General features: G+C 32.7%; 1 protein-coding gene across 1 annotated transcript in view; it reads left to right on the forward strand.

Moving 5' to 3' along the window:
* The window catches only part of LOC113392440 (acetylcholinesterase-like), a 58,980-nt gene extending 36,897 nt beyond the window's left edge, over positions 1-22,083 (forward strand). The window contains exons 2-5 of the mRNA XM_026628874.2: positions 4,585-4,672; positions 18,651-20,454; positions 20,647-20,822; positions 20,904-22,083. Coding sequence (XP_026484659.1) covers positions 18,683-20,454; positions 20,647-20,822; positions 20,904-21,028 — 2,073 coding nt within the window. The 5' untranslated portion in view covers positions 4,585-4,672; positions 18,651-18,682 and the 3' untranslated portion in view covers positions 21,029-22,083. The remainder of the gene's footprint in view (positions 1-4,584; positions 4,673-18,650; positions 20,455-20,646; positions 20,823-20,903) is intronic.
* Positions 22,084-23,982: the final 1,899 nt, after the last annotated feature.

The raw sequence follows: 23,982 nt of genomic DNA on the forward strand, positions 1-23,982 counted from the left end.
CACATCACTTTGTACGGTATTTTACTTCATGTTTTTTTTAATTCTCTTCATGTACAGTTTTGTTTTAAGTTCGTGCTGTATTCGCTGTTTGTGAGAGAGAGTTTTTTTTATTCTCTTTTATAAATCTTTTATCTGAATATTTTTTATTTATATTTTATAAAATTATTAGCTACCCGCTCTATTTAAATTTAAAAACAAACTTTATTTGTACAAAAAAAGTGTTGTAGTATAAATAAAACTTTCGTTGAAAAATCTAATTGAGATTTTGATACATATTTTTGTGATACGCTTTCACTTGGTGGTTTTGTGCAAGAGCGTTTGGGTAGGTAAGAGGTAGGTAACATCCACTGAACAGATTTTCTACTGCCAATAAGCAATATTTTGTTCAATGGCATTGTCCTGTTCTGTTTTGAAGGGTGGGTCAAAGTAACTACATGCACAGGGGATATAACATTCTATATTCCTGATCAGCAAACAAGCAATATAAAGATTGATTTATATTTTTTATAGCGCCAATGTGATGACCGATTATCATTATACAAAAATAAAACATGATACATTTTTAAAATATAAGATACGATAAGATCAGTTAAATTGACTTCAGAGCACAAAATAGCCTATCATAATTATAACTGGCTCTATCTTCAGCGCAGGCAAAGTTCCAATTGCCTGAGACAACTTCGGTCACTTCGAAGCAATTTAACATTTAATAACTTAAACAGCTTAAATGCCATACGATGTTTCGATATTTTCACCTTTAACACTATTTGAGCAGGAAAGGAGGTCTTAGCCCAGCAGTAGGACATTTACAGGTTGTTACTATTCGCGTATAATAATGGCCATGTCTGTGTTGTGGTTATAAGGCTGCAGATCCGTAGGTTATGGGTTCAAGCCCCAGACTGGGCGATAGCATGTTATTGGGATTGTATACACTCTCGTAAAGCACATAAACCCAAGTGACAATATAAACTTGGTAGTGCCAAATTATACTGATCGTATCAGATATGCCATCTCATCGGAGTATATATAAATATAATAAGAAATGAAGGAATAGATGGAGCGCCCACGTTTATGCACTGATATACCATTTTACGTGTCATTTTAGATGCCTTGTGCAGATGACTAGTTTCCTATTAATATGACAACCGAGGCCGATATTGATTGGTCAATTTTCGGGCAGTAAATATTTACCTACGTACTATAATAAAATATGTAAGGTTAATTTGCCCAATGATAGTGTTCGATTGTAAATTTTAGTTAATTATTTTCAAAAACTGCTATTTGAAGCTCATGCATTGCATTGCTCCAATGTTTCCAATAGATAAACCGTCAGGTTTGCGGCTGGGGATATATTGAAAAAATACATGTAAACCTGTTTTATTTTATACAAAAATTAACAAAAAACAAAAGTAACATTTAAGAAGAGCCTTTAACATAATTTAACTTATTTACTTTTTTTGGTTACATTTTGAAAGTGCAAGTGTATTCGCGGCCAAAAATATAAGGGATTATCATATACATATTATACGTTTAAGAATTTCGTGCATGTTTTTAATATTTAGTAGAAAATAATAAAATGTAAACTTTACGTCAAAATATTGTAGCACAGGTGTACATAAAAAAAAACCGAATGTAGTCCAAACAAACCCCGTCGAATTTCGTACACGTGATACTAGTCTTTATGACCTCTATTACGTTAGTAGTGTAGTTTCTACGAAATGTTACATTTTATTTAGAACACGTGTAGTCTATTTTTCTTTCTATTTTTATTTGAATATCTTTCTGTTGACTCTTCACCCTCGTGGCTTCTATGTTTAGCCCTACTTCACCGAGTGGCTCTTTTTATACAGTTGAAAAGATGACCAGGCTTAGGCAGATTAAACCGCAAATCAGACGAGAAATGTCGTAACATTTCCATTCCAATTTATTACAAGTAGTACGAATAAATCCTTAGATAAATAGCAGACTGATTAAAAAACTCTTCTCATTGATTCTATTTGTAAAAGTAAAGTAACAGTCTTTAAGTCTCACTCTTGGGCTAAGGCCTCCTTCCGTTTGAGGAGAAGGTTTGGAACTTATTCCACCTGTCTGCCCCAATGGACGGATACACATGGGGTTGAATTGAAATTCGACACATTTAGGTTTCCTTATGAGATGAAATACAAACAAATCAAGCAGATGAAAATTTGTGCTTACCTGGGTTTGATCCCGCAATCCTCGGTATAAGATACACGCGTCCTAACCACTGGCTTTCGGCTCGGCTCGGGTCTGTTTATACTAATAAATACTGCTGAAGAGTTCGTTTGCTTGAACGAGCTAAACGCAGGACGCTAAAAGTAAAATTTGAAGAATAATGTTTTCTATTAAATAGACCATTTATTGAAAAAAAAATCTATATTACTATTATAAATGCGAAAGTAGCTGTCTGTGTGTGTGTGTGCGTGTCTGTTGCTTTTTCACGGCCAAACCACTGAACCGAATTCGATGAAACTTGGTGAGAAGCATCCTTGAACCCCAAGAAAGGACATTGGATTTTTTGTTTAAGATCTGACGATGAACCCCTATAACGCGAGCAAAGCCGCGGGCGACTACTAGTGGAATATATAACGCTACGTTCCAGGGTGATGTTTAGCGCGGGCGTCACCGCACGGAGCGGTGATCTATACTAAGTATCGTATTGGTCGCCCAGTGGTCGAAATTCGAATTAATTGCTAACCTCATTCTCCTCTACAAAGTAGTTTTCGCGTCACGTAATAATATATGTATATATAATAATGTATAAAATAAAAAAAGTGTTTTATTTTCGAACATAAAACTTATACCAATAATCGTGTTTCGATATATTGTTTTTTTATATGTAATTATTATTATTTAAAGTAGTTTGTATTTGTGAATTTCACCTTCTCTTAAAATCAATAAACTATTGCGTACATCAAATACAAATGAATGAATTTATATACTTATAATTTTCCTTCAGAAAGTTCTACATTTTTTTTTTTTAAATCTTCCATTATACATGATAGGCAAGGAACAATCAATTCAAGTCATCGATATTAATTTAAATATAATATCTTTGAATACTATACATATATATTGCTCGTTTTGAAAATGGAATAGACAAACATGCTGCATCAGTTGTTGGCAAACTATTCGTGTTTCAGTGTCAAGCACCTCTCGTGTGAATCACCTCTCTTTGGACACCGCACGCAACGTTTGTTCAACTTCACTTTGAGAGTAGACCTTGACGTAACCATAGCTTTGTAGGGAGAGAATGTATAAAGTATTCCATTGGCTGTTATGGACTTATACTTCAAAGAAGTGTGAAGGGAACGCTTGTTTAGCGATGCCTTTTGTTCTTATATAAGGTCTTCCTTGTTATTCTATTTTGTTGTGCTGTGTTGTAAAATTTTCTTGTACTATGAAAGCGGACACTAATGTTATAATTTTATAAATTTGTAAAAGTAAATTTGTAACTGCTAAGGTCTAACTTATGAGTAAGATACGACTGAAAAGCTTTTTGGTGCAGGATTATCTTTACGGGCTTTCTTAAGTACGATTGTTGAATTGTTTTACAGAAAATAAAATAAAAAGATAATTATTTAAGTTCTGTTTCAGTATTTAAACCTCTTGATCAGCCATATAATCACTTGATCATAGAGGCAGTCAAATATAAACCAATTACTACATTGTATTTTGTAATGTCTATGCGTGGTGTTTATTTACAAGTGTCTAATTTGACGGTCTGCAAAACCATTAAAAAAACGACTCTTGATAGTGCCCACTAAAATCTCAGTTATAGGATTTTTTTCAATATGTACACACCTTAAAATTGAAAACTTTACCTATCCGATTGTATCTTAATGGGTGTATTCACTAAATCATCATATATGTAATATGTACATTGTATATTATATGTAGTGTTGTAAACGTATATGTTTGCTTCCAATCTGCAAGCACTTAGCTGATTGGTTGCAGGCGGTCAACGGTAAATGGAACATAAACTTAAGTGAGCTGAAGTACACATTGTTGAAAAGGTTGAACGTGCTCTGTGTATAAAGAGTCGAATTTTATTTCGGTTTCTACTTCTTTATAATATAAATTTAACGTATAAGCCGAGGTGACCCAAATACTCTGAATATTTCCGGTTCAAATCTAGAAAAGTGATACTGTATTTTCATGTGCTTAATTTGTTTTTGTTTGTGTAATATAAGTATTGACCATCATAGTGGAATAAGATGTTAGCTACTTTTTTTGACCGTTTAATTTTTTTTAAAGTCCATATAAAAAAAGCGTGGATTTAGTATTTATTGACTTCTAGACATTATATATAACAAAATAATTGTTGTTTACTGACATACTCTGCAATTAAAGTGGTAGAAAAGAGTAATTACTGAGTTTCTTGCCGTTTCTTTTTGGTATAATCAACTTTCAGATCAGGTGGTAGCATTAGACTTTAATTCAACAGTGAAACATGACAATTAAAAAGTTTAATGTGTAATGTGTTTTTATGAGTCTACTTAAATAAATAACATTTTGATTTTGACGTAAAAGAAAAATAATTAAATATTTGTTTTATTGTTACAGGTGGTCTATTAAAGGATGTGAAGAGTTTTACTCGATCGCTGCTCATGCGTCGCCAGCATTGGTCATGGCGTTCACGAGATAGTGTCAGGTGACTATCATTTCATAATTTATTGTCTATTTATAATTCGAACTCTCACGCCTACAGATAAAGAAATTATGAACAACAGTAAAACCTTATGCTATAAACTTTTTTATTGATTTTTTTTAATATATCTATCTATATATCTTATATAATTACGCTGAATTATTAACAATAAGAAAAACATACGTACTTCATTGTATCCGTAGGATACACGAGAACCTGCCTAATGTCGAAAGTAACGCTAAAAGTAGAAGAAGAGGTGTAATAAGGACTTTAAAAATAAAAAGTAAATTTGCTAATCGACAATTTAAAATTCAATCTGCGTACATGTACAACAAATTAAACAACTTATTAAAATTCTACCCGTTAAATTACAATATGTGTAAAATAATTTTGACAGATTACTTACAGTGTAAAATAATTTTGACAGTTTATTACAACGAGTCTCTTTGTTCACACACGAACATACACACACACTCATTCACACTCATGCACACAGGCATATTACTCTTAGATTTAGTCCAACTTATTTCTATTGTTTTGAGATTGTACATACATTTAATTTTTTTTTGTAATGCAAGGGCGGGTCATCCTAACACAAGTACTAGTCTTTACTAGTAACTTACTAGGTTTTGGTTCCTACCCTCTTATAGATTAAGTATTGTATGTAACAATAAACATTTTTTTTATGTAGTAGTACTAGTGGCCATGTACAAATGAAATTCATACAAAGTAACTCAATTAAAATTAAATTAAAATTGAAATTGGTATTATACTGAATAATCTATAGATTTAAGCTTATTTTTGTTTACTTTTTTTTTATAAATTTTATTTTTACTAAATTTTATCTCTTTTGTTAAGTAATTAGTGTAGATAAAAGCGACTTGGTGTAATTACTGTAATGCTTTTATTTTTTAAATAAAGATTTATTATTATAGATTATGATTTTGAGAAAAAATGGCGTTATTAAAACCAGCCAAGTTATTTTGTTGTAAAATCAAAGTGGATATAGGTACTATTTTATTGTATGTACATATATATAACTGTTTATAGTAGCATAATATTACAGTAATATTAGCAAACCGCAATAAATAGGGTATAGTAGAGTTTACTTCTAACTCTAGTGTAAGCAATATGATTTCTTATTTATTGGTAAATACGAGTATCTGAGCTTGTAACTGCACTTTTTTACTTGCCCTTAAAATGATACATCAATGTAAAGTTTGTTGTGGTTACCAAAGATACACCAAAAGTTACGTAACCAATTGAGGTCAAATTCCGTAGATTGTAATTTGTTCAAAATGACAAATAACTTTTAATCTGTAATATGTCTTTAATAAAAAATAAAGACATAATACATATTAAAAGTATCTTTTTTTTTTGTAATAATTGAATCAAATATCACTCAAAACGGGAACAATACAGCGTTTAGATGACTTTATTGATTAGTTATAAATATATTAGAATTTCAAAAATGATAATATCAAAGCCTCTAGTTGCAAAAGCAAACAAAATTCCTTATAGCCCTGTATCATAATAATGTTTGCTGCAGAAAGCGTTGCGCGAGATTGCGGCAGATGAGTGAGTAGAAAAATATAATTACGTCGTTTGTATGTGCCGGCACGGAGTCAGGCGTGCGGAGACTTTATGGGCGGAAATAGGGATGTGCCGTTGGGCTGGGTGCTGGTTAGTTATCGATAATCAGCAAAAAAATAAAAGCAAATGTATATTCATGTTTAAACATAGTAAGCTGAAAGTATATAAATTAAAATTCATTTTAAACCGCACCAATACCGAAAGTTACCTTCGATATTTTGACACGCTGTTGGTTTTATGTAAATAGCCTTTTTTTATAATATAAGTAGGCGGACGAGCAAATGGGCCACCTGATGGTAAGTGGTCACTACTACCCATAGACAATGGCGCTGTAAGAAATTTTAACCATTCCTTACATCACCAATGCGCCACCGACCTTGGGAACTAAGATGTTACACTGGCTCACTCACCCTTCAAACCGGAACACAACAATACTGAGTACTGCTGTTTGGCGGTAGAATATCCGATGAGTCGGTGGTACCTACCCAGGCGGGCTTGTACAACGCCCTACCAACAAGTAAAGAACCCCTTTTTTAAAATTATTTTGTCTCTATATTAATCGAAATGGTAAATTCAAGTCAAAATGTCGTTTTAATATTTAACTTCCAGCTGTAACTCGATTCCATAAATGTACATTTATTTATTAGTTATACAAATAAATGAGGAGTATTCCTCTGTATTATAATTCTATGCTGAATTACATTTTTATGAAATAAGTCAAAAAAAGTTTTCTAAAATATCGAAGAATCGTCGGGCAAATAGAGATCTCGATAATTTGATTTCATATTCAAAACACAAATGACTAGTATTAGTAATAGTTGACTAATTTATTGAACAAGTAATTAATAACTTTATAACGTATAGTTTTTAGAATTATACTATTATACTTGAGCCGATAAGGATTGTAAATTTTTCAATACCACATTCATAATACTTGTAGGTTGACGTCAAAAATCTTCACGGAATTACCAACTATCACACGGAAATTACACAGCTCTCAAGTCACAAGTCAAAATGACAGCTTCAAGATCCGGGAAGAGATCCAGATCTAGATCTTATAGCCCTAAATTAATAATCAGATATATAAAATTGCCTGTCAAGAAATGGTCGGTAGGTAATTATTATTCTATATCTTGACTAGATATTGTCAAGAAGACGCTAATGTCAACAATGACAGTATAAAATGAAAAATTAATTGGATAAACAACGCATATATATTTTTATATGAATTGTGACAAAATATTTAAATTATTTCAGAGGAAATAGAATATTAAAATGAGATGTTTTAAAAAAATATATTAATCCTTTTTGTATAAATAAATTGGTTTTTAGTATATTCCATATATCGATATCGTGGTTCCCCTCCCTAGTACTTAGATTCTTTCCACTTAAGTTACGCTGCCACATGAAATGCTAAAGATGAGAGTCACATTTTTATAGCGAAATTAACTGAGAACATGAAAAATGAAATGTGAAGTACATTAATCATGGCAATAATGCAGATTAAATTAAGGCAACATCTTTTTTAGAAAAACGATGACTACGCTTTAGTAAGCGTGCACTTGTATAAAAAAGAACCGTTAATATAAACGAGTGTCTCTTCTAGAATATTTACATTTGTGATTATTTTTTGTTTGTTCTTTTTATTGTACGCAAAAAATACGATAGGAGTCGTGGGACACCCGGTTGTTTGTTGCTGTTTTCCCTATATATTATGTATTAAATAACATACATAATATAATAAATTGACAACGTTTGAGAAACCGATGATTTCGGGTTCAAACCCAGGCAAGCACCACTGAATTTTCATGTGCTTAATTTGTGTTTATAATTCATCTCGTGCTCAGCGGTGAAGGAAAACATCGTGAGAAAACCTGCATGTGTCTAATTTCAACGAAATTCTGCGACATGTGTAATACACCAACCAGCATTGGAGCAGCGTCCAGCAGTGGGAAATGTACAGGCTGCTAATGTAATGTAAAATGTAAATGACAAAATTGTCATGAAAATTCCGTGTTGTGAATGTTATACAATAACAAAGAATATGTTTAAATAATGGTATATAATAGAAAAAGACAAAAGGAGAGAGAGAGAGAGAGAGAGAGAGATATAGATAGGTCACCCGGATTGGGCTTAAGGTTTTTCTTTAGTTGACGATTTCTGCCATTTCATACTGTAAGCCGCATAAAAGAACTTCGTTGTTAGATATGCTCAAGAATGTTTAATAAAATTTTACATTAATAATGTACAGACGTGGACTGATCCCAAAGATGTATAGTTAGTGGTTAGAGTAACGTTAATATTTTATATTTATAATGAAATAAATAAAAACTGTCTCTATGGATCTCTCTTTGGATCTCAATTAATTAAAGGATGACACATTTATAACCTATGTCATGGTTATAGGTTAGAACTAGAGACATGTACAACCCGTCTAGGTACTGTTATGATATGACGGGTTAGTGAGCTAGTGTAATTTAAGGCACAAGGGAAATGATTGGTGGTGTATTTTATGTGATTATGGTTAATGCTTTTTAAATGACAAAGACTATTGGCGGTTGTTTCCATTGACAGACATGAGGTTGTTTGGTTTGTATCAATAATATAAATAAATAAATGGAATCCTTCTATCTATACTAATATTATAAATTCGAAATTCTGTCTGTCTGTTTCTCTTTCAATGTCAAACCACTGAACCGAAGTTTTATGAAATTTAGTATGAAGAAAACTTGAAGTTCTAAGAAGGACATTAGGCTTTTTATGCTCAGGCGTAAACCCGTGACCAACCGCTTCAACGAAGAACGCAAAGACGCGGGCGTAAATTAAAATTTAAAGCAAAAATAGTTGTAGTGATTTAGTGTTTGTGAATAATGTTTAAACTTTAAACTCATACTCATCCTCACTCCCTCCTAACCTCGTTTGATTGTATGCTGTTCAATATTTTGTCTTTGAAAAATATGTTACATGCTAAGCATGATTGCTTGAGTTATTCCACAAGATAACTTTTCGACCGAATCAATTCAACTCAACCTCGTTACGCCAGTCGCTTGCTCTATTACTATACATTTATAATAAACTCAAACATTTTGGGGTTAACTGTAGAATAGTTAAATTTCTAAGCAGTTATTGTATACTTTAAATGCAATTATATATAGAATTAGCATTTAGTATTTTTAGCATTAGCAGCCTGTAAATTTCTTACTGCTGGGCTAAAGGCCTCTTCTCCCTTGAGGAGAAGGTTTGGGCATATTCCACCACGCTGCTCCAATGCGGGTTGGTGGAATACACATGTAGCAGAATTTCGTTGAAATTAGACACATGCAGGTTTCCTCACGATGTTATCCTTCACCGCCGAGCACGAGATGAATTATAAACACAAATTAAGCACATGAAAATTCAGTGGTGCCTGCCTGGGTTTGAACCCGAAATCATCGGTTAAGATGAACGCGTTCTAACCACTGGGCCGTCTCGGCTCAATAATCTATATACTATATACTATTACAATAAGCGCATTTTACTAAATGCATATGTACGTATACACGGTACATATACCTAAATAAAATATTTTTCAATTTTTGTCTGTTTATCTGTATGTTTGTTCCGACTAATCTCCGGAACGGCTGGGCCGATTTTGACGGGACTTTGACTGATGTAGTAAGGAGTAACTTAGGCTACAACAGTAACTTTTTTGTTTAATTTACAAGTCGCGGGCATGGAAGCTAGTATTATATAAACGAATTATCTAGCTTCAACATTAAAAAGATAAACTTATATAAAATGGCTTATATTATGAAGACATAAAATTTGTTTGTTTGGTATATACGGGTAATCTTCTCAACTAATGAACTAAAAACCAAATTCTAAATGTTACTGGCAGAAACCTACATTATTCCTGAAAAATATAGGGTATCAATTATATTTATATCATATAATTTTCTATATCAATAAATTGCACCGATGCGTAGTCGGGGCGGGATGTTAGTTTTTATATACTAACGCTGTATATCTTATATAACGTGCCACAAAATAATATTATTTATATCTAGTCATAATATTTAAATAAAACTCCTCGTTGAAATATTACATTTTTGAATAACACATTTGAAACTTAAATCATTTTCGTCGTTCACTCTAAATGACAAATATTATTACGATAACAAAATATAGAATGTATTTGAAATATATACGTTCATAGATCGTTTATATCTCAAACGGTTGAAAATTGGAAGAACTCATTTTATATTTTTCATTTTTGCGCAGTTGCTTTCGATAGCGAAGTATACTAAGTCCGTCGTAATAAGTTCCCTTAGGATATAAGTCGACGATAAATTTCATTTCGAGATCTCAGCCCGCGGTATCTTTTCTATAATCTGTGGTCTAATATATAGATCACGTTAGTATATACGACTTCATTTGACGTATGAAATTATCCGTTTTTTTTTTTAAACAACGTCGATTTTTTTTTAAGTTTTACTTATGACTGTCTAACGAGAATGATGTTAGTCCTGCGTTAAGAAATACACAGCTGAATATTTTAATTAGTTACTACTTAGTAATACGACTGCCAATCATAATAAATGTAATACATTAATTTATTGTTAGTGAGTGGATGTTTAATTCTTTCAAAGTTATTAATATTATTGTTTGATGTACATATACGTATATACTTATCTATTTACTGAAGGTTTATTATATAGATGATAGAAAACTGCGTTTCGTTTTATATTAAGTAGTAAAATTCTACTACCGGAAGTTTGAACTTAAATACACTTATGTTATTAGATACTTAATAAACAATTTATAGTTAAAATAAATCAAATATTTAAAGTATATTTCATTCATTCATTCAAATTATGTAATAGTATTAAAATTTAATCAATACTGATATTATAAATTACAAAGTATTCAATAAACGATTTTTCAATAAATGTAAAGTCGTTACAAACTATATTCAATTTAACATAGTTATAATATTAACAATATTTTTTAAATTAAGGGTGAGTAATTATTCAATTTAATAACATTTTAATTTGCCTGCCTGTCTGTCTGTTGGTCTTTCAAGGCTTGACCACTGAACCGAATTTGATGGAATTCAGTGAAAATAAATAAAAGTAAACTCAATCAAACTATATTCAATTTTATATAATTAACGATATATTAAATTAATTTAATATATCGTTTATAATTAATTAAATGTGGGTAATTAACCAATTTAATTACATTTATTAGTAAAATCTTTTGTCGATTCGCTACAAATCCAAACATTCTACGTGCATCTCTGTACAATTCTATAAGTTTCATCACCCTTTTATAATAAGTGCCAAAAAATTCTATAAAAATAAACGATGTTCACGAATTAGTATGTAGATTAACACAATATGTTAGGAGAGTTTCCTCGTGAAAATCAGGGCAATAGTAAAATATACATATCACTTAATTATATTCTACCAGCCATGAATAAATCCCCTTAAGCCTATTAAAAGAAAGCTTTAATCGCATTGCTATTTCCTCCTATCAGGCGCCTATCTGCCTAACGATCACTATTACCCCAATTAAGCCCCAAGGCCATAGAATAGGCATGACATGGACTGTCGCAGTGCCACTCAAGTCTGCTTGAATTGCAAATGGCTGCCCACCTTCTGACCTTCTGTCACGTGACCCCGCGATATCGCGAGTATCGCCATCATTTTGAATTTAGAATCAACTTGATTTTTTTTTTAAATAGATTTTATTCTGCCTAAGATTTTGCTTGCGATATTTGTTTTACGTTTAAAAGGAATAACTTTTATTATACTCGGTGGTAGGGCTTTGTGCAAGCCCATCTGATGAGTACTACACTCATCAGATATTCTACCGCCAAACAGCAGTACTCAGTATTGTTGTGTAAGGGTGAGTGAGCCAGCGTAGCCAGCTAACTACAGGCATAAAGGACATGACATCTTAGTTCCCAAGGTTGGGGGCGTATTAGCGATTTAAGGATTGGTTATTTTTTACAGTACCATTGTCTATGGTCAATGGTGACCACTTACTATAAGGTGGCTCCGCTTACATATATCATAAAAAAAATGAAATATATAATTAAAGCCTTTTATTTATGTGTCTAGACTAGCTGTACCCGCGACTTCGTGCGTGTTTTAATTTGACAAAAACTTATTGTTCGCAGTTTTTACTATAAATTATTACTGTATTAGGCAGCTTTTGTAATATTAAGACACCCGACGTGACGATGGAGTGGTGGCAGGCTCGAGGGCTGCGCGAGGTACTGGACGGTATTTGGACATTGCATCGTAACTTTATAAATAATTATAAAATAAAAGTAGCCTAAGTTATTCCTTATTAAATCAATTTATCTGTCAATGAAAGTTCCGCCAAAATCGATCTAGCCGTTCCAGAGATTAGCCAAAACAAACAGACAGACAGACAGACAACAATTGTAAAAAATGTCACATACATATGCATTTAGTAAAATGCGCTTGTTTTAATACTACAAACGGACACTTCAATTATATTATATGTCTAGATAGAATGCCAACGACAAACGCGTCGCGTCGAATTAGTGGCCAATAGTTGGCCCATAAGTACACGCACACTAGTATGACGTTCGGCGAGTGTCAAGCGTAGCTGTCACGCACACCAAGATAATAAAGTCAGCCGTTTCTTTTGGTACTTTTGTAGTGCGACAGTCTATCCGTATGTATAAATAACCAAAGATTAAAGCATATATGTATGTACATATTGTTTCATTTCTTGAACAACAATACAAGGATGAACTGCCTAATAATGTTTTCCCTTAGACCTTTCGTTGTGTGTAATGCGTTTGTTATTACTTAGACTCTTTCCTTGCTTCGAAATAAAGATAAAACGAATGTATTGTTGCTTTGTGCTTTGTACGAGGAGTACAGAGGGTTTTTACCTTAACGTTTTCTCGTTCTAATTAGTTGCTTGTTACTTGCCACACAAGCCGATTTTGTACATTTGTAAAGTTAACATATTAGCCTGCGATCTTTTTTGAATAATGAATTTAAAAAAAATTAACGAGCTTTCGTTTTTTATTATGCAATAAATAATGGAAATTAGAATAATTTAATGAATAAAAATATTCTAAAAGATAGTTCAAATAAGATCGTATATATTAAAAGCGTAAGCCGATTTTTGTCCCAGTGATTATAGCACGATAGCTGCACATAAAAATCGTTTACGATCTCATATTAAAGAGCTCCAGCCGTAGATGTGCAGAAAATTAAAGATGATTCTTGATTGCAATATACTAAATTGTTACAATTTAACAAATTAACTTTAGAGAGCGGCAAAAAGTTACTGATCGGTTAGAGAGCAGTACTACGGCTGTATAAGAAAATAAAATAAAAAACGTAAACAAAATTAAAGTAAATTGTTTTCGACAAACTTCAGTTCTTACTGAACCGATGTACTGTATTTAAAAACACGAAGATATGATTAATATTTTATGTAAACCAATAAGAATATTTTCGTTTATACATAAAAAGCCCTTAAAAATCTCAGTATGTTTTACACATATTATTATCAATTTCTTACACGTAAATACAGCCTTGGATGTGAACGCCGGAAAAAAGTCCCTTCTGAAATTCAAGCTTGAAGTTTATTCGATGCGCGTGTAATTTTCCCTAAAGTAGCACGTAAGAGTTTTTCTATGTATTTGCATAATTTAATTCGGCCCCTACCTCTCGGCTACGTGGAGGATTCCACGAAAAGATCCTAATAATATAATTGGTCTTGTTGTGTTACGGTTTTAAGGGTGAGTCAGTGTAACTATTACATAACATCTTAGTGTTCAAGGTTACTGATATATTTACGATGTAACCACTTTCTTTAGGTTTTCCCACCTGACAGTTTTAAATTTAAGCAGTTGGTCTACTTTCAGTTACGTAATTATGAGTAGCTAGTTCATAGGGCTTTCCGATCTTGAGGATCTAAGTTCAAATACTAAAATGGACTAATGGGAGCTTTTTGGCTACATAAGATCAGTCAAGAAATTTTCAATATCAGGTCGGAAGGAACTTTTTACATGTTTCATCAAAATTTGTTAATAATAATAAAATTTTATTTTACACAATAATAATTTCCATAATAAATATCCATTAAATGGCATCATAATCACTTAAAAGCTAATAAAAAAATTAAAATATTAACGGAGTTCAAGATAATACATTCTAAATGATTATATCGATAGATAATATGGATTTTATTTTGAATGTTCACGGGGGCAAGATATGGAACAGAATACTCTTTTTAATAGATTAACTTGACTGTTGCTTCTCAATATATATTCTGTAATGTTATGTTCGTTCGGAAAAATGTTAATGATTTTATGAGAAAATGTGATACTCGTAGCTTTGGTACAAGGAATGAACACAAACTTGTTACTCCTGTTACTCGACTGCATAGTCAGTAACTCTTTTGTGGGCCAATTCTACAAAAAGATCCTACAAATCATTCAAAATTGTACTGTTGACAAATAAAAAAAAATGTTAAGGAACGTTTGTTACAACTAGTGAGTTTATGATTAATAGCACATTTTAGGAGTGAAACGATTATCTCCTGGTTATTTAGTATTGAATATATGTAAATAATAAAATTGCCAAAAAAAAAGACCCGCTGAGTTTCTTTCGCCGGTTCTTCTCAGTTCAGGGTATTTTCTTTGCCGAACAGGTGGTAGTGTTTAATTTGACAATCAATAAGTACAATTTTAACATGTGTTATGTTTTATTATACTCGAAAAGTCTAAACAATATTTTGAATACAAATATTTAAATTTTATTCGCCCATCTGCAGCTGTTACCAAATAAAATCGAAACATTCACGTTGTACTGAAAATTGTAAAATATTTCGTCCAAATTATATTGACTTTACCAAACAATTTTGAAGTTGAGAGAACTCTATTAAAAATAGCGTAAAAAAATAGGCATATTCGAAACGATTCCGGATATTACAGCTACCCGTGTTTGTTCGTGTAATACCGACCGGGCCAAGCAATATCAGTGTGTATTTATTTTGCTCTGTCAATACAAACCATCGAACGGACGAATGTAAATATTTGAAGAACAGTTCGGAGCTATGAAATTTCATGAGTATTGTACCTACACTTTTCTATTTTTATAATCGATTTTAGGGACATTTGTCGAGATAGCCCAATTGATTTGATTTGATTACAACATCGCGAGGAAACCTGCATGTGTCTAATTTCAACGAAATTCTGCCACTTGTGTATTCACCAACCTGTATTGGAGCAGCGTGGTGGAATATGCTCCAAACCTTCTCAAAAGGATAAGAGACCCAGCAGTGGGAAATTTACAGGCTGTTACTGTGTGTGTGTCTTATGAAGAGCAACAATATTAATTTTAGCCAAAAATAGCAAAATCAAAGTCTGATAAGCACCACTTATTTTTCATGTGTTTGAGTTATATTTATTTGTCATCTCAGGCTGGAAAGTGAAAAAAAACGTCGCGAGATTACATATGTCCGATGAAATATAATTTTATCGTATTTATTTATTACTCCATGACATCAATGTATTTTGTTGGTATCAATACGAAGCCAAATTATGATCAAGTTAATTAGAATAATGTCTTCGATGTGATATTATTTTAAGACAAATGTATATATATAAAGTAATACATGAGATTAACATATTCTAACCACTTGACCTCGAGTGTTACCTAAAATCATAATTGGAAAGGAAGAAACTCTGAAGTGGCAAAATTGTACTTTTGGAAATTGAGATTTAAAATTAACTTAAACGAATGACTTTAAACCTTATTTCCCAAAAGTACAATTATGGCGCGTTAGCTGTTCTTCCTTTGCAGTGACGATATAATATTTATATGAATGAATGAATGAATGAATGTATTTAATATTCTTAATTCAAAATGTTCAGGTAGGTAGGTAAGGTATAACCTTAGTTTTGATAGCAGATGTTAGATTCATATATCAATTGATATATTACTTAAGGTCGTACATTACAAGAACTTATCTAGATTAACCGGAACAAGATGACACTAACCGATACTCATTCATTCGAGTTTTATGTGCAATCACATCTGACCGATAAATCTTGCTACACAAGTGATTAGATTAAATGTAAAGATAAAGGCTGTTTCAATTAGTTCTTAATTAAATTACAAAACAATTTGTGTACTAGCAAATGTCCAGCTCATGTCTCCGCTTTACATTTGTATATAACAATTAGCTAATATGTTTCGCGACATCTGTTTATTGATGTACGATGCCAGAAACTGCATGTGCGTACGTGATTTACTTGGTGATAAAGCTTTGTGCAAGCCAGTAGGTATCAGACACTAAATCAGGTATTCTACCGCCAAACAGCAACTATTACTACTGTTGTGTTCCGGTTAGAAGGGTTAGTGACAGGTACAGAACATCTTAGTTCCTAAGGTTTGTGGCGCATTAGCGACGTAAGGTATGGGTATATATTTCTTACAGCGCCTAAGGATATTGAAGGGCCATGTTTTTTATCATTTTATATTCGTGTATATATGTTTTGTTTATTATTATAATAATATGCTTATCTTATAATAAACACTTGACAAAAAATACCTATAAAAAGTGAAAAATAAAATTTGTTTGTTGGTTCTTTAAATTTGTTATAAAGTATTTAGTAATATTGTAATTCGATCATCCCCCCGAGATGATGACCGGTAAAGAAGTGTTTTTATTTTGTTGCTGGATGTGATTCATAACACTCTTCTGCTTGGCACCCTCTCTATTAGTTCTCCGTAAAATTAGTAGCTGACTAATTATAAATAATAAGTCATTAAAACACTTTTAACATTCAACGGACCAGATGCAGATTGATGTTATATGTTTTAGCAATATTATCTGATTAAATGTAATCAAATCAACTGGACATATACACAAATGTTTGCCAGAATCAGTAATTAGCTTCAAAAATAAAATCGACGACGGTTACTGATTTTTCCATCAAAGAGCTTCGATCATCATTATAATCAACTTTCTAATTGAGACCATTTTATGAATCCAAACATGCTGTATCTGCTATAAATTGTTGAGGAGTTGGGTCAGCTCGAGGTTGCCATATCTTGAAAATATCATTGAACTAACAGTACACAAAATCAATCGAACTTATGATAATTGGTATTGGCAACTTCAAACTGAAAAGATATACGAAAATATAACTTAGAACCTTCTCGAACCTTTCAAAATGGACAAAAAACAGCATCAAAATTGGTTTATTCATTTTGAAGTTACGATGCCACAGCGTACACATAGATACACACGTTAAATTTAAAACATTACTCTTTTTCAGTCGTGGCGTCAAATATATATCAAATATCCCATCGAAGATTTTACAGGCTAAGTCATTTTATTTTAAATCGTTCCATATTCCTCATTCAGTCACGTAAAATATTTGTCAAAAGTTAGTTCGAAATGAATGCTTTCAATATAGTGGTACAGACCACAGTGACAGTGAGAACAGTCTCACTAAACAATTAAGCGATGTTCATTCGCTGCAATACAAAGACCTTCCTGTGGCCGGTAATGGACGTACAGTTGGTGAATGCCATTTTTTTGCTAGATTTTTATGGAATTTACATGAATTATACAATCAAACTATGGCAAAAAATCTATTTTTTTGCCATAGTTTGATTGCTGAATGCTAAATCTCGATCGATATGAACTTAGCGGTTACTCTTTTTTATGGCATTAGTTTGTGCTGGATATAAGATTATTACCTCGCTAATGTCACGTGCGGTACAGAAAATACGAAGAAGATTGATCGGTACGGTCAAGGTTACAAGTTTAATTCAATTTTGAAGGCATAATAGTACTGAATTTTTTGTCAACATTCAACCTAACTACACATGTGTATATACAATCAGAAAACTAATCAATATACATACATGTACGAACACAAAACTATTTACAATTTAATTTCATTGATATATATGTCATATCATTAACAAATATTCTAAATAAATAAGACGAGAAATTTTAGGATGCAGTACTTCGTAAATAGTATGTTGTGAGAAGTTTGGGGCAGGAGAACTGAATATAGAACGAGGAACTTTCGTCTAGGACTCATACAGTCTCTAACTGTTAACACCTATGTTCAGTTAGGTGGTGGAAGGGGTTACATGCATATCCAAGACGTAAACAACAACATTATAACATTGGTACATCCCGTATAAAATGCAATGAATAGTCTTATAACGATTAATTCTGTATTGTTCGTTCGTTGTTATCAAAATGTTTGGGTTTCATAATAAAGTATGTAAATTATTTAAATATTATATTAGTATTACAGTATAATATTACAGCTGTTTATTATTATATTACAGCTTATTAAATTATAATTTCTCTGCGATTCCAGGTGGTGACTGTGGGAGCGCGTGTAGCGGCGGCATGCGCGTGCTGGTTGCAGCGCTCGCCGCGCTGCTGGCGCGTGCGCTAGCCAGCCCCCACGAGCACCGCGCGAGGCATCATGCGCCCGACCACGCTTCGCATTTCCCCGTCCCTGCGCCGCCCCAACCCTACCGCGGACACGGCGAGGCCGTTAGATACAACCCCGAGCTTGATACAATCCTCCCGCGCCTCGACGAACATGAAACCTCATCGAAACGTGCCAAGTTTGAAGACGCTGAATCTTCTTCCAAGCGAGCCAACGAAGAAAGGTTCTATTCCAATCATGAACGGATTGAAGAACTCATGGCAGATGAACCTCAATTAGGTCCCGAGGCCGAAGATCCTTTAGTAGTTCGTACGCGAAAGGGTAGAGTTAAGGGTATTACGCTTACAGCAGCGACTGGGAAGCAGGTCGATGCATGGTTCGGCATTCCGTATGCTCAAAAACCTCTTGGAGATCTGAGATTTAGACATCCAAGGCCAGTAGAAAACTGGGGCGAAGAAATTCTTAATACAACGACACTGCCACACTCGTGCGTCCAAATCATAGATACGGTGTTCGGAGATTTTCCAGGCGCAATGATGTGGAATCCTAACACTGATATGCAGGAAGACTGCCTATACATAAATATTGTTACACCAAAACCACGTCCAAAGAATGCAGCGGTCATGCTATGGGTATTTGGTGGCGGATTTTATTCGGGAACTGCAACTTTGGACGTATATGACCCCAAAATCCTTGTATCAGAGGAAAACATCGTCTATGTGTCGATGCAGTATCGAGTTGCATCTCTAGGTTTCCTATTTTTTGATACCCCAGATGTCCCTGGAAATGCTGGATTATTTGATCAGCTAATGGCTTTACAATGGGTAAAAGACAATATTGGTTATTTTGGTGGGAATCCCCATAACATAACATTATTTGGTGAATCTGCTGGTGCTGTGTCAGTTTCTTTACATTTGTTATCGCCACTTTCGAGAAATTTATTCTCTCAAGCTATTATGCAATCCGGAGCAGCTACAGCTCCCTGGGCTATAATTACCAGAGAGGAAAGTATTTTACGTGGCATGCGTTTGGCTGAAGCTGTTCGCTGCCCGAATTCAAGGGCAGATATGGGACCCATGATAGAGTGTCTAAGGAAAAAGAGTGCAGATGAATTAGTGAACAATGAATGGGGTACACTTGGTATATGTGAATTTCCATTTGTACCTATCATTGATGGCTCATTCTTGGATGAAATGCCTGGAAAGTCTTTAGCTCATCAAAACTTTAAGAAGACAAATATTCTTATGGGTTCCAACACGGAAGAGGGTTATTACTTTATTCTTTACTATTTGACGGAATTATTCCCAAAGGAGGAGAATGTTGGAATATCGAAGGAACAATATCTTCAAGCGGTCAGAGAATTAAATCCATACGTCAATGACGTATCGAGGCAAGCAATAGTATACGAATATACCGATTGGCTAAATCCGGATGATCCGGTGAAAAATAGAAATGCTTTAGATAAAATGGTAGGCGATTATCACTTTACTTGTGGCGTTAATGAGTTCGCTCATAGATACGCAGAAACTGGTAACAACGTGTACACCTATTACTACAAACATCGTAGCAAGAATAATCCATGGCCATCCTGGACTGGTGTCATGCATGCGGATGAGATTAATTATGTATTCGGTGAACCACTTAATCCGGGAAAGAATTATTCTCCAGAAGAAATCGAGTTTAGCAGACGTTTAATGAGATATTGGGCTAATTTTGCTCGATCTGGGTATGTATCGATTGATTTGATTTTGATATTATCTAGGTAATCACACTTTCCTGGTAAATTCACGTTAAGCCCTTACTTAAATATTTAAGCTACCTCTTTTTTACTAAAATAATTTTTTTTACCGTTTTTCTTCCCATTTTTAATTTTTATATCATCTAAAAAATTTAATAGATTCCTTAAATTTAATTGCAGGAATCCGTCAATGAACGCTGATGGTGATATGACGAAGGTCCACTGGCCAGTCCATACGGCATTTGGTAGGGAGTATCTTTCGCTTGCAGTCAACTCAAGTGCTGTGGGCCATGGTCTACGAGTTAAGCAATGCGCCTTCTGGCAAAAGTATTTGCCTCAATTGATGGCTGCTACTAGTGAGTTTACAGTTGTATTTTTAATTTAGGTTATTATGAAATAATTGCAATAATTGACGTATGTTTTTTTTTATTTTTCAGATAAACCAGAATCACCAAAAAATTGTACCAATGTCGCGATTTCTTTACGGCCATCACAAGTGCCGCTTGGCTTAAGTCTTATTTCTCTGACAAGCTTGAACTTAATATTATTAAAATATAAGTGAACGATCAATTTATGTATATTATTGGGAATTTTTATTTGTTTTTTTTTTTTTTAACAATTTTGTTAGGTTTGCATTTCTAGATCCACTGGTCGATTTTGTGTGTAAAATTCAGTAGATAATTTATAGTTAGATGGTCCACTGTAAGTATGTTTGAGAAGTAGCTAAAAAAATGGAAAGTAATTTGAAAATTATATGCATTATAAAGTTTCCTTCTCGATCTATCTCTGCTAATTTGGTGTTTGTGAAGTAATGTTTAAAAATGATGTCTTATAATTAGGAAATAAATGAATATTTACGAATGTGTGATAGCCGCATGGAAGTAAGCGGTGGGCCTAGTACAAGTTTTTGTCCAGTAAATCAGTGGTGTTATATATTTTAAATTATTTTTATATGTATAGTTATAAAATAATTATGTATAATTTAATTATAAGCCACCTTAAGTGTTATATTGCTCTATAAGTCCATTATATATTTGTCAAGCTTTGTTTAAGTTATCATTATCGATTATAAGGATTATAATATTGTTCATGAAGTTAATGTTATTATCTATTTTAAAGGGAGTGATGCCTCCATCGACATATCACTTGTTAATAATAAATTATAGTTAATAATAGAAATACGTAGTGATAATTTCGTAATAGTTGGTAAGACTTTACATATCTTTCAAGAATAGGCTAAAGGGACTTTATCAATAAAATAAATAAAAATGATATGAAATCAACGGCGTCAAGAAAACAATACTAGGAACAGAAACAAGCAAAACCCATAACGTCGTCAGGGAAATTTTTAATAACAGTAATGGAATAAGTAGAAGATATACAAGAAATCTTAGCTTTAAAACGCCTCTACTGCAATACATATCACGCAAGGCATAGAAATGTTTAAGTTCATTCTAGCCTTAGAGTAAGTTAAGTGTATGAGCTAGGTCACTTCACAACTCTGTAGCGGACCAATATTAGAAAGTTGTACGTATAGGTTCGATTTGTGAATCGGTTCGAAAAATAAAATGAAATAAAAGGGACAATGATAGATTTCGTTCGATATCACTGAAATACGTACTAATATAAAAAAAACAATGAATACAAAGCCACGATTGACTGTTTAACATGATATTACTAAATATGAATTAAATATTTTCGATAAAATATTCATTTATCAAATGAGTAAACGAAGGACCGCAGATGTAATTAAAATTTTACATAATATATAAATAAATAATGTGTGCGTTCAAGATCGCGTCTGAAGTTGTCAGAAAAGTTCGTAACAACAATATGCTGCGTATGTTAGACCATACATACGTATTAGTAAATTAATGTTTAGGATCGATACATCTAGACTAGATATCGTAGTGTCCAGTTCAGCTTTCGAATATTGGTATATCATAGACGAATCTTTACGATCGAATACAAAATGTTACATTTAAAGTATTTGCGAGACGTATTTAGTTATATTATAGTTAATCAATTATTATTTCTTTCGTGTAAATATTGTATGAGTGTTAGTATATGAAGTAGGTATCGTTGTTGTCTGGGTCTTAGTTGTTTTATCTTTTTAATTCGAAGGCAAATCTTCTTTGCCTATGTGTCAAATATAATCTGTTGTGGAAGACGATACTTTACGAGAAGTAGTGAAGATACTAATATATAATTTTAATAGATCTACAATGTCGGGCTTTTGTTGATTTTAATTTAGATTAGGTGTAAATTATACAATTTCGTGTATAAGGTCAATACAGCTGATATCTGTACCGAATAATTTCGATATGACTTTTCGAAGTAATTTATATGGATTCGGACGGATTCAGTGGCTTTGTGGGTAGCTTATACGATTGATAATAATCGGCTGATGTTAGTAATTGTAATCTAGAGTCAATATTCATGTTATTTCACGTTCGGTGTTTCGAAAACTACGCTTATTTTAACCTGCGTATTTAAACCTATAGAGTGCCTCTTATTCACTTTTATATATATTGATATAACACTTAGGCAATACCAGTAGTTGTAGTGTTACTTCTTTGCACTTTTAACTTTTTGTGTTATTTTTTTTTATATGAATTGAGTAGAAGGAAGGCCAAGGTATGATGAGCAGTGCCAAAAATGAACAGAAACATTGTATTGCACAATATTGCTTATACGATTTCAGCAAACATCAACAGTAAAATTGAAGATGCTTTTCAAAATAAATAATTTTGGAAAAAAAATCGACATTTGAAATTCTGTGAACTTTTTAATGAAGGTTTTAATGAAATTTAAATTCTGATTGCAGAGGATCGAAAAGTGCAAAATAGACTAACTAATGTAAATAGCATATTGACACTTGAGACACTGTTAATACTTTTACTAAATTAAACATAAAATTTGTGGATTAATCCAGTTTCTATGCACAGACGTATTAATAACTATTTCGCTTGGCTGTTAATGTAAATAAGGCGATATGCATTTGCGCTACAGCTTATCATGTTTAGCGATCAGATCAACTTGATTATTTTAATTCGACGAAATTTTATACGCATCGATAATAAGTTACTGTAAATGTAGAAGAAAACTCAGACATTAAATAATAATTTGACTCAAATAACTGTAACAACAATTTATAAGAGGAAGGCTTTTTAAATGCAATAACAATTTCGATTTGTATGTGATTGATAATCAACAGTTCGAAATTCAAAGACATGTTTGATTTTAAATAAAAATCCGAGCTACCATTTTGAACTGATATAAAACTGAGCCCGCTTTGCAACGACTTTGTCTGTTGATTTTTTTTTATTGCTCTGTATTCTTATATTGATAAAAGCCTGAAAATCAATTTGAAATGCGATAAGATCGATTAATAATATATTTTTAAAGATTTGAAAACTATTATCGTTTTAAATGTTTGATTAATATCAGTATTAATATCTGGTCGCTAATCATGGTACGAGATGGCACATTGTACTCCCTGTTATATTGAAAAAG

This window comes from Vanessa tameamea, chromosome 5 (assembly GCF_037043105.1).
Source record: "Vanessa tameamea isolate UH-Manoa-2023 chromosome 5, ilVanTame1 primary haplotype, whole genome shotgun sequence".
Taxonomy (NCBI): Eukaryota; Metazoa; Arthropoda; class Insecta; order Lepidoptera; family Nymphalidae; genus Vanessa; species Vanessa tameamea.